This window comes from Belonocnema kinseyi, chromosome 3 (assembly GCF_010883055.1).
Source record: "Belonocnema kinseyi isolate 2016_QV_RU_SX_M_011 chromosome 3, B_treatae_v1, whole genome shotgun sequence".
Lineage (NCBI taxonomy): Eukaryota > Metazoa > Arthropoda > Insecta > Hymenoptera > Cynipidae > Belonocnema > Belonocnema kinseyi.
In genome coordinates this window covers 16,194,512-16,207,721 of record NC_046659.1, presented here as the reverse complement: position 1 = coordinate 16,207,721, position 13,210 = coordinate 16,194,512, and the positions used below count along the sequence as shown (strand labels likewise).

Genomic DNA, 13,210 nt, shown 5'->3' with positions numbered 1-13,210 from the left:
CCCTAATATATTTTGTTGCGAATACTTTTCACCAAATTATTTGACTAACTTTGATTTCACAAATTCATGTAGTTGTATTTGGCAAATTTTTTTCTTCAGGCGTTTTTGGTTAAATTTCATGATTTTTTGTAAATTAAATTTGATTTGAATTAAGGCCAAGTGACGAGTGGGTCACGTGACCAGATTCCTACCTTACCGCCTCCTTTCTAATTTCCCAACTTATTTTCACACGAAGCGCCACATCGAATTGAAAATTTGGGATAATAAATAAAAAGCACTAAGAAAGGTGGGTCTGGTCCTAAACTTTAATAATCATAAAAAAAGCAAAAAAAATTATTCACAACAAAAAACTTTCTTCATAATTATACAAATTTATGACCAGATCCATCATTCTTAGTGCTTCTTGTTTAGTATCCCAAATTTTAAACTCGGTGTGGCGCTTCGTGTGAATATAAGTTGGGAAATAAGAAAGAGGCTGTAAGGTAGGAATCTGGTCACGTGACCCATTCATCACATGGCATTAAATCACTAATTTACTAAATATAACAAATTAAATGAATTGTGCTTATTCTCACGTTTAGTTTAACGTGAGTCTTGGGGTTTAAGGTCGAACTACCCCAAATTTAACTAGAATAATGTACGAAATACAGATTGTACATTTTAACATAATATATATTTACAAAACAACAGAAATGTTAATTGATTACGATTGTGTACAGAGGTTAATCAAGAGAAATAAATTGAGTTGACAGTGAAGGTATATAGGAAATTTAAGACTTGGTATAAAAACAACGAGAGGCGAAAAAAAGGTGTAAGTCCGAATTTTGGACGAGTCGAAAATGTACGGAGGTTGTTGCTCTACCGAATGCCTAGTTTTATCTGAGGGAAAATTCGTCTTTGAGGCTTCATGGAGGTGAGAGAGTTGAGTTCGTCGAAAAATTCAGGAGAGGGAAACTTTTGTCGTGGGAGAGATTGACAGGGCAGGCCCATCGCAGGGGGTGGATCGGAAGGGGCTAGGTAGAGGACCCAAGGTAACTCTTGTAAACATTCTCAAGATTCGAAGAAGCAGGATGAGCAAACTGACCGTTAATAAAGTAATTTACAGGATAAGTATAAACTTTTAGAATTTGAACGATGGAATTTGAAGACAGATGCTCGAAGCTGTAAACGGCTTATATTCGAAAGTACAAGAAAAGCACGTTCTTATCGTAAACTCGAAGAGCCTAAATAAATTTAACTGAATGTTACACAAATATCTTGAAGGTTTTCACAATACAACGAAAATAAGAAAGTAAAAGTATAGAGCTTCATGTTTAGAAATTAGAAAATTCTTATAATATACGAGGATATAAAATATAAACAAAAAAAGAAAGATTAATTTAGACTGTTACGCAGTAACAAATTAAATAATTCTTGTTACACATTAACTAACTAAATTGGTTTAGTCTTTAATTTAATTTAATAGTACTATATTATTTATTTGCAATTTGGATTGTATTTTCCAATTTTCAACCAATACTTCAGTTTCTACCAGGTTTTATACTTTTATACTCGACGAGCGCCGAGGTAGGAGAAAAGCGGTCACTGCACTGCGTTGTACTCCCTCTCATGCACGCGCGAGTTTCTGTACCGCGCTCCTGATTGGTTCGGCTTAAATATTTTATAACTCAAGAACTAAAAGTTGAGTGATTTTTGGAAAAGGAATTTCAGATCAATTTATTTTTATACGGCCATATAAGTCCAGATACTTGAGTCTGGGACACTCGGTATATAAATCTAATAGATTTTTCATTATTATTTTTCCAGGTAGCCAAAATGTCACAATTGACGTGGATGATAATTCGAAACAATAATGCGTTTCTATTGAAGAAGCGTACAATTCGAAAGCCGTTTTCTACTGTAAGTGTTTTATTATTTCAATAGAGATATTTATTTTTCTCGATTGTCGGGTCCTATTACATGAGTATATGAAACTGTATTATGAGTTACAATACATTTGCGGTTTTCTTTATTAAATTAGTTCTTTCGCAATGAAGAAAAAATACATCAGCGTGTTTTTTTGCTATCAAATTAATTCTTCAGCTATAAAGAAAAGTAAATTAATGCGCCGAATGCAAAAACATATACAGAATGATTTTCCTAGCGTGGGGAGACCCGTGAATGCTTAAAAATAAGGTTTCGAATATTTTTAAACACATCCAATATGAAAATATTTTATCTCCATAACACAGTTTTAGCTTTTTTAGTTCTTGAAATATTCACAACAACAAGATACTGTTTTTTCTCATTATATTTCGTCTTTTTGCACTTCATCTCGTGACGAAATGGAAGATCTTTGATATCTTTCATATGTGTTAACTCTACTAGCTGTAAGAGAGCATTTCAAGACCGTGGCGCGTAGAGTTAAGGGGCTATGAGGGGTTCTGAATTAATTTACCTGTCCATCACAGATGACAAGTTAAATCATGCATATGGATAAGAGCTTGCAAATCAATTCTTCTGTTCCGCGATTATACATTCAACGCCGTCAAGGCGGACACGGACTTCATAATCTTAAATGTCTTCATAATCAAACTGTTCTGGGTACAGCTAACATCGTTGGAAGTGTAAGAGATTCAGGCCGAGACCCTTGGCCTGAATTTTAACATCAGCAGTGAGGAAAGTACATTACTCCATCTAGACGCTTCAAGTCCTAAAGCAAAAATAAATAAAGCAAAGGTTGAAATAACTCGAAACATCGTAATACTTTGGTCAATCGTAGGCTCGAAAATCGTGAATGCCGTCGATGGATATTAATTGTATTAAATATTTTTTTCCATAATGCATCATGCAGTAAATCAGACATGCCCAACTTGGAGAAATTCCCGCCAGAAACAGATGTTTTGCGCTTACCACTATTTCGGCTGTAGAGCGAGAGTGGTGGTAGACGCGTGCCTAATGCTCTCCTCTCAGACCCAAGCAGCACCGCAGATACGAAATATCTGACAGGGTGCTTGAGGCGACTCACTTTTAAATATAAATGTGTAATAGTGACTAGAGTTTTAATTACTTTATTTTAGTATTTTGATATTTATTGACAATAAATGTAATTAAAAATAGAATTGTACAAAGTTGTTCTTTTTTGTACTAATGCACGTTATTAAATATTTTAGTACCACCGTTTTTTACATTGTGCATATGATGTACAGAAATGTTGTGTGATACTTTTTGCAGTTTTCTATGCGAGCTTGTGTATCGGAAATCTGCGAATTATGCGACATTTGGTGATGAACTAAGAGGAATAAAAAGCTAAAAATATTATATGTAACCTTGAATGTAACTTATTTTTGTCAACCCGTTGAGTATTATTATGTTATTAAGTTATTGTAACATGTAAAAGAGCAAGTTCTTACCTTTGTTCGAATAGTAATATAGAATGTACATCATCAGTCTATCTAACTCATATATTGGTAGTAAGTGCAAAACTACGAAAGGTTACGGTAGATCTTTGGCGAATGTTGCCCTTGCATATATGAGAAAGTGAAACACACACACACACATATATATATATATATATATTTCTTATTAACATATTTCAATTATAAAACTTATCCTTCTACCTTGTACCATTACCATTACATTACAAATTTCTATTGAAAAGTTAGTCGCCCCAAGCACTCTGACAGATATTTCGTATCTTCGGTGCTGCTTGGGTAGGAGAGGAGAGCGTCTAGGCATGCATCTACCACCACCCTCGCTCTCCTGCCGAAATAGTGGTAGACGCTGAACATATGTTTCTGGCGGGAATTTCTCCAGGTTGGATATGTTTACTGTAAATAATAAAATAGTCATAAATAAATTTTGAATAAATCCAAAACTAGTTATTTTTCCTTAAATTTATATGCATTTTAATACATGCTTTTTAAAGTTCCATGTCGAGCGCTTCATGTAACATGATCATTATTGGTTCTTCTACAGTTTTGAATTTCCGGACGCCCCGACTTATACGTGGAAAAATTTGAATTTGAATCTTTCGTAATTTTTATCGGAAGTGCTTGAAATTTTGTTACGTTATATATTTTATGGTAATCTGCGAATAATAATTCACAAATTAATAAAATATTCAAAAATTTCAAAATGCAAAGGGTTTTCCTCCGGCTCGTAAAATTTAGAAAATGGCTCTTATACACTTTATAATTTCCACTCTTCAACTGTACCTAGAATATTTGATTAAAGTAATTATCCTTGGGATAAGTGCTTTCGGAGGTGCATAAATTTTCGGAAATGCTTCCAAAGTTTGTAATATTTTTAATCTATGCAAAGCCTCTTAAATCCCTGAAAATATTTTTAATTAAATCGAATTTTTCTTGAAATATTGAAAAATCATTCAAAATTGTAAAAAATTACCTCGAAATCTTCCAAAAGTTCCTAGGAATTTGAATAAAATTAGAAAATATTTTTGCATATTTCAGATGTGCCAACAAAAAATCTAGATTAAAAAAATATATATTTTACAGGATTTTACAAAATCATAGGAAAAATTCGACCCCTTTTATCCCTTGTGTGTACACCCGGGTAACCGTGTACCCACCAGGGTACATTTTTCTTGTAACTGGAATAAAAAATTCCGCTTTGGGCTTCAGATCAAAAATTCAATTTTGAGTATAAATTTTCATAAATTAATGAAAACTTTTGATAATTTATGGTAATATTGCCGAAAATTTATGGTAACTTAAGTTAAAATACCTAAAATTATATCTTGAAGTGTTTATAAATTTTCTGAAATTTATGGAAATTTTTAGTACTTATGTTAATTTCACAGGTAAATATGGTCACTTAGCATATATTTCCCAAAATTCAATTTTAAACATTTTTATAAATTTCCGGAATTTTATGAAGTTTTTGGTAATTTATGTTAATATTACCGAAAACTCATAGTAACTTAAGATACAATACCTAAAATTATATCTCGTAGTGTTTATAAATTTTCGGAAATTTATGGAAATTTTCAGTATTTATGGTAATTTTTCAGGTAAATGTGGTAACTTACCGTAAATTGCCCAAAATTCAATTTTAAACATTTTTATGAATTTCCGGAAATTTATGAAATTATTGGTAATATATGGTAATATTACCTGAAATTTATGATAAGTTAAAATGCTTAAAATAATATCTAGAAGTGTTTATAAATTTTCGGAAATTTATGAAATTCTTGGTAATTTATGGTAATATTACCGGTAAATATGATAACCTTCTATAAATTATCTAAAATTCAATTTCAAGTATTTTTAGAAATTTCCAGAAATAAATGACATTTTTGGTAATTTATGGTCACATTTTAGGCAATTTATGTTAAATTGAGGTGAATTATCGAACATTCAATTTTAAACCTTTTTTTAATTTCTAGAAAGTTATGAAAGGTTTTGTAAGATTGCAGGTAATTTATTGGTAAATTACTCAAACCCTCTGACATCACTTTTCACTCCCTAGTGAGTAAGAAGTACTTTTTAATACCTAGGGAGTAAAAAATTGAGCTTTAGCCCCGCTTCATAGGCTTCGAAAAGGGCTGAAATCATGCATGTGTCATAAAGAAACCTTTATTGTTCACATTCTTGACATCTGTGTTTACAAATCCGCACCACCGAAAAAGACAAGGGGAGATTACGAAATCCGTGGCGACAAAGTTTTATTGTGAATTCCCGTAGGATTTTTTGCGAGAAACACGAATCTGAAAGTTTTAAATCGATATCTCGAATAGTTTTCGATACATCGATTTTTTATGTTAAAATTATTGACTTTTTTTTTGTAAAACATAATTTCAGAATATGAATTTCGATGGGATTTCTTGTGAGAAATACGTATCTTCAATTTTTAAATCGATATCTCGAATAGTTTTCGAGATATCGAAGGCACCCCTATGATTTTTCATAAAAATGATGTAAGACCACATCCCTGTCCCTTTTCTAGTGCCTCGTGGGGACGGGAAGGCACCCCTGTGACTGGTGATAGAAATAACGTAAGGTCACACCCCTGCCCCTTTTCCCTTATAGGAATCCACATTAAAACTTATTTTTATAGTACAAAAATCGCCTGTCAGAATGAACTTAAAAAGTTATGTACATTAAAAAAATGTTTAAAAAATCGATAAATCGAAAACTATTCGAGATATCGATAAAAAATTTGCAGACTTATGTTTGTCGCTAAAAATCCTATGGGAATCCACAATGAAACTTTGTCGCCACAGATATCGTAATCTTGCCAAAGACGATTTGCACTGACTAGAATGTAAAAAATTTCTTGGGGAATTTTCCCCAAAGTTTAGCAGAGAAAATTCTTGAAACATCCGTGTGGAATATTAACTAAAAAGTGGTGAATTTTCCCCAAGATTTGACGGGGAAAATTCCCTATGATTTTGTCTAATAATAAATAAACTTTCGGGAATTTTCCCGAACTCTGAATAGGAAAAACTCCCCAAAATTTGTGCAAAATTCTCTAAAAGTTTGTCAAAATACTCATTATTTACGAAAATCTCCATAAACTTTTTTTCAGTATTTAAAAGTGCTCAAATTTACCCAAGAATTAATGTAAACATATCCTACGCTTGAAAATGGATAAATTTATGTAACCAAAAAATCTGAACTGTACCGTGCTGAATAGTTTACTAATAGTATACTACTCTTCACTGATTAATAAAAAACTTGTTCTCTGTCCAATTTCAAATACCTGAAAATTATGCTTTATTTGCAAATGGCAAACCTTTCAGATCAATTCAAATATAATCATCTATACAAATTTAGAGTATTATGACTTCCGGCGGGCACTTTTCACCTACATCTATATGTATCTTTTCCAATATAGATTTTCTTAAAATTCCATACAAAGGTATTTATAAATGTTCCTAGAAATTCGCAATTTTCTAAAAAATACTACCAAAAAATAAGAAAACGTTCTTTTTGTAGATTTTGATCGTTGTTCTCATAAAAAAAGTTAATTTTCATACAAAATAATTAATTTAATAATTAGTTATTAAAAACGTATGAGATGACTTTAACATTAATAAATCTTTTCTCCAAAAAACTGTGTAAAAGTATTCAAAATATTGTGCTAGTTTATCGAATATTTTAGGGCAAAATATCCTCCTGACCATACAGAAACACTCAAGCATTTTTAGAAAATTTACCTGATCTACGCAGCAAATTAAACATTAGTTTTGGAACGATTCCCTAAACTTAGTGGGAATCACTAAATCTCCCAAATTGTAGAGAATATTCCAAAACTTTCGTATAAATGACCCTAAGTTTAGGGAAATTTCCCCAAAAATTGTAGGTATTATCTAATTTCCTAAATAGTAGAGAACTTTCCCCAATTTTTTAGTGAATTATAAGAAATTTTAGGAAAATTTCCCCAAATCTTGGGGAAAGTGATTTTCCCCAACGAAAATGTGAATTTTTCCTCATTAAATAGTGGGGAAAATTCCCGAAATTGTTTACAGTGACAGCTACAGCGTATGTATATTGTTTTAAAAATGCCTCTTGACCCTCACTTCTGATGTTGATTTATTGGGCTAAACGACGAAGAAAAGATTTATATCGCATACATAGTTAGACAATTGAAAAAAGAGAGATAAGTACACGGGTACCCTGGGTGTGCGGACAAGGTGGGTAAAGTTGGGTGTGCACATATTATTTATGACAATATATTTATGACTTCTAGAAGTTTTGCAGAGTTAAAAAAGATGTTAATGAATGTTCGGAAATGGTTCCAAGTTATACAATACTTTTAATCTATGCATTACCTCTTACATTCTTGAAAATACTTTTAGCTGACTGCAATTTCTCTTAAAATTTTACAAAATTATTTATAATGTACAAAGTCGCCTCAAAATATTCCAAATTTTTCTAGGGACTTAAATAAAATTTATTTATTCATTTGAAACCTTCAAACTTATTTTAATTTATGGGCATGTGATGCTTTACCATATGAGTATTCAATTTCCCACATTTTTTATCCACAATTTTTAATTTTTTAGATATATATTAGTGTCCAGACGTTTGCGTTTTTTACGTCTGGGCTTCTTTTTGTTTAAAAACTTTAACATAAATCTGCATTTTTTTAATCTTCTACAGTTTAAAAATCTTTTTATTCTCCTTAAGTCTTCGCAGTATTTATGGAATTTGATGGTTTAATTTATTTTTTATTTTTTAATGTTACTAAATTAAAACATTTTTCTTTAAAATCTTCTATACTTTTTCGAAATTTAAGGAAATATTTGGAAATGTTTGAAAATCATTTTCAATTTTCTCCTAAAGTTAATTTTCCAAATTAAAAAATCTAAATATATATCCTGAAGTATATATACTGAACATTTTAAATAACTGTCTTTTAAGGTCTTCCATTTTTTACCCCCGAACAATCATCTCAAAATCTTTCAAAATTATTAAGAAGCTTATCAATTTTTGTTCGCATTCTTCAAAATAAGTTTTTCCCATTATTTTATTTTTACTTATCTCTTTGAAATTGTAAAAAAAATGCTCAGGAATTATAGTATTACATTCAATCTTTATGCACTGAAACAAATGGTTAATTGCGACAAGAAGCTCCTTATTAGTAGAGTTGGTATTAGCTACAACAACTGCTTCGATGGTAACAGTAACTAACCAGTTTTGTATGGCAACAAGTCGCCGTTGGTCCTCTTATGAAGGTTATATTAATGAGGATAGTAATTGTAGTCACAACAAATAAATTAGTTACATTTACCAGCAATTTATTTTCCAAGAAATAAAAGTAGTAAAGGTTAGATAGTTTCGCCCCTTGGCGATATTGGCAGAAATGAAATCTGAACAGTGCTACCAACATTTGCATCGAAATGTCGCGTCATGTTTTCGATGGTCGCCATTTTAATCTGAACCTTCACGTATAATGTGTAAACACATGGAAAATATTAAAGAGCATCGTATAGATCCTTAGGGCGTCCTCTTCTACGGCCTACGCTTGGTTACCTTTTCACGGAGGCCTGTTTTGAAATAATCGTGGAATTAATATTTTTCATAGGATTTATCTCTAGTTACTTTGTTGGTTTATGGCAAATTTGGTTAATTGATGGTAGATTGGTATTGATCTAGATGCGAACTCGATGTGACAAATAAATTCAACAAATACTTTAAAACAGGCCTCCGTGAAAAGGTACCGTAGTTTTTATAAATACATCATCGCGACAATTTATTCCGCTTGCCAGTGGGATTAATATAATTATATAAGTAGTGGACAAATATAAGATTGATTAGTAATAATATATAAGATTATATAACAGTAAGGATTACTACTTGAATTAGTAAGATCAACTAATTTATTTGTAAAATAACTAATATAATAGTAAACCATGAAATTGTACCGTCACAATACAGTATTGTGAAATTACAACAAATGTTTTGTAATTTCACAACACCCAAAAAAATCTGCATCACAATACGTGTATTGTAAAATTACAATGCATGTGTTGTGAAATTATATGACATATATTGTGAAATTACATTACGTTTTGGTTATTAACTTCCATTATATATTTTTATCATAAATTTGATATAATTAGTAGAAATTTCTACTAATTTGAATTAGTAACTGAATTCTCACGTTAATTCGTTGTATTTTTATTATTTTACCTGTCATCAGTAGTACTCATGAATTAGTAGAAACCTAATGATCCATAGCGATTTTCTCAGTTAATAATTTTAATTATTAAACATTTCTACTAATATAAATTTGGAGCACGTTTTTTAGGCATAAATGATCAACCATATGTTGAGAATAATACAAGATCAAATTATAACTGTGCGAAATAATTGAAACAATAAATATCAAAATAATCCACAAATTTTTTAGAGTATGAAATCACATTTATTGAAAGAACAAAACTTATACGTACACGGATATGTATTATATATATTTTAATTTTAGACTTTGGAGTCCTTTTTATTGATATTATATTATTTTGATTCACAGCGCAGTATTTGTACTTCAAAAATCGTCAAATAAATAGTATTTTAAAATTTACGATACAAGTCTTAAAACTAATGAAATTTCAAGTTATTAAGGATCGACGCAGAACTTGTCTGTATACTTGCTTAACTACTTTGCCAAAGTGAATACTTTAGAGCTGAAGGTTTTACTGCGACGTTTGGATTTTGGCAACCGCTTATCTCCATTCGGAGGATTAATTTTCAGTGAAATTCTGAAATAGTCATTTATATACAATTTTCGATCAAAAATTATCAAATTTAATCATATTATTTGGTATAATATATAAAAAGAATATACGAAGTTCTCTAAAAAATGAGACCAGACTAAATTAAGAATTTCTTAAAACATTTAATAAATATTACCTTTGTATGAATTCGAGATTCGTTTCTAATTCTTTGGGATAAGAAAACCCAAAAATATAGTGCGACAGGATCGATATAAGAAATCCTTCAAGAGCATTGCAGAAAAAGATCATTATTTGACTTTCAATAATGACCGTACAAATTGCTGTCTCATCATATAAGGATTTCCCAGAAATTATTAAAATTTTCTAATTATAGTGAAATAAATTCTTTAATTTACAAAAATCTACAGAACACACACAGATGGGTGGGTCCAAGTCGTCGCCCTGGTGGGGGTGAATGGGGCAAAGTTCTTACAGGGGGGGTTCAGGAGGCCAAGCCCCCCGATAGGAAAATTACCCATCTAAAAATATAAAGATTCAAAAGTCTGAAATGCTCAAAAACGCCGTGACTACTCCTGAAATTCTGCGCCAGAGAGCAGCAAGTTATAGTTTTTTTCCCTGTTGTGTGTTTTTTTCCCCTGTTGTCGAGTTTTCTCCCCAATTTTTTTCCCCTGTCAACAAACAGCAATCCTTCTGTCTCTTTAAAATACGTTACAATTAATGCAAAAATTTCAAGAACTTTTGGCACGGCATTTTTGGTAACTGCCGTTGCATTTTCAGCTTCGTTAAGTATGCAATTGATGGCTGAATCTTTATCTCCAGGTGCGACAGTCTTTTTCAAATAGTGCCTAATGGGCTTAGCTTTTTCATTAATGCACATCTTCCACGTTTTGTGAATATCTTTACCAAATAAGGTAGAACTGTGCCTTATAAGACACTCAGGTTCTTTTAAAAAAGGCCACTTCGTAAGAAGAATCGGTAGATTTCTTCCTATGTCGATAATAACTATTCTTTGTTCTTTGTACGTGGCATCCATTAATGTATCAATCTGCTGAATATCGCGGTTCTCTATATCAATTGCATGTTGATCGAGTAACTTCCTGCGGTTCTCCACCATTTTTGACCTGGATTCATTCCCAGATCTTGTAGGTGCATGTGCAACGCAGCCATATTCATCCTGCTTTTGAGAACGTTGAATTTAATTATCATCGCTATCTGTTAAGGATGATCGAACATTGCGCCTTTTATTTCCTTTCTTTGAGTAATGAATTCTAGTGTATATTTGATCTCTTAGGGCTTTACTTCCTTTTTCAGTTCGCTGCATTTCTACTGTATCCATGAAAGTTTGTGGTTATTTATAACATATTCTTCTAGAAATTTTGCATGTTGTTCCTCTTGTTGTTTCTTTCAAGTCATCTGACATGTGCGAGCTTCAATCTTTCTCCCTCATCACCTAATTTCCCCATTTCGCAAGCTGTTTGCAACGAATCTGGAATGAATGTCCAAACTTCTTCATAAAACCATGGAAATTGGTCAGATGACTGCTGGTCCATGCGAAACGTAGTTGAATCATCTGAAAAAAATTTAGATAATATAAATATAATTTAAAATTCATGTTAGTAATTTCATTCTCAGTTTAAAAATTAATTTTTCATTAAAAAAACTCATTTTTAATAAATTAGTTAAATTTTTAACCCAAAAGATGAATTTTCTATACAAAAAGAATAAAAAAATCTCATCCAAAATAATTAAATTTTTTAACGAAATAAGAAGAATTTTTAACAACAAAAAAAGAAAAAACAATTTTCAACGAAAGAAATGCATTTTTAAGTGAAATAAATCTTCGATCAAAAAATTAAGTTTTAAACAAATAGTTAAATTTTTAACCTAAAAGTCGAATTTTCTACCTAAAAAGATCATATTTCCGCAAAATGAATGAATTTTTAACTAAAAAGCTAAGCACGTTACTCAAAATACGTTAGTTAAAATTTTCTGAAAATTCATTTTTAAAAACAAACAAAAAACACGAATTTTCTAAAAAATAGTTGAATTTTGTAACTAAAGGAATTAGGTTTTAACCAAAAACGTAAACATTAAATGAAATAGTTGAGTTTTCACGTAAAACAGATAAATTTCCAACCTAAAATAGAATAGTTAAATTTCCAGTCAAAACAAGTTTCCAGTAAAAAAAATTCATCGATATAGTTGATTTTTCAACAAAACAAAGAGCTTTCATTACAGACCATTAAATTTATATCCAAATAGATTCTTAACAATAACTGGAATCTTTAAATTATCAGTTAAAAAAATTAATTTTCAATTTATTCGTAGATCTCTTTCAATCCCTTTGAATAAAAGAAATAAATTGTCAACTAAAATAATGAATCTTGTACAAAACGAGAAAATGAATTTTTAACTCAAAAGATGAATTTTTTCAAGAAAAATATATTTACCACTAAATACATGAATTTGCATCAAATTTCATTTATAAAAAATTAAAACTTCTGACCAAGAACACAATAATTAAAATAATAGAAAAAGAAAATTTTAGCAAAAAAAAAGATAAGAAAAACAGGAATTTTCAAGAAAATAGTTAAATTTATGAACCAAAGAAGTTAAGGGGTCCCGGCGGTCTAGAATTTTCAAAAAATCGATTTTTTTTTTAATATTTCGAAATTATAGTCTTTTAAGAATATACTGTTAAATTTGTAAAGGATATTTACAATACTTTCGTTTCTACAGGAGTTTACGCATGTAGAGGCCGTTCTGCCGGCTACGTCAATGGATGCATTGTTGGTAGCCCGGCCGCTGTTCTGGTCCTTATCTGAAATATGATATTTTGTATTCATAGCATCATTTTAATGTTAACTCCATGCATGTTTTATATGTTTATTTAAAAAATGAACTTGTGTTGGAGTAATAGCACGAAAATTGGAGATGTATAGGTGTATAACCCTTATCAGTTAGAGAAACGTTTATATTCTTTTGACCTGAGTTGATCAGTAGAACTTTTCGTGTCCACTACGTAAC

At 30.7% G+C, this 13,210-nt stretch overlaps 1 protein-coding gene across 1 annotated transcript in view; it reads left to right on the top strand.

Moving 5' to 3' along the window:
• The window catches only part of LOC117168914 (60S ribosomal protein L28), a 180,525-nt gene that overhangs the window by 75,086 nt on the left and 92,229 nt on the right, over window positions 1-13,210 (top strand). Inside the window, exon 2 of the mRNA XM_033354863.1 lies at window positions 1,807-1,899. Coding sequence (XP_033210754.1) covers window positions 1,816-1,899 — 84 coding nt within the window. The 5' untranslated portion in view covers window positions 1,807-1,815. The remainder of the gene's footprint in view (window positions 1-1,806; window positions 1,900-13,210) is intronic.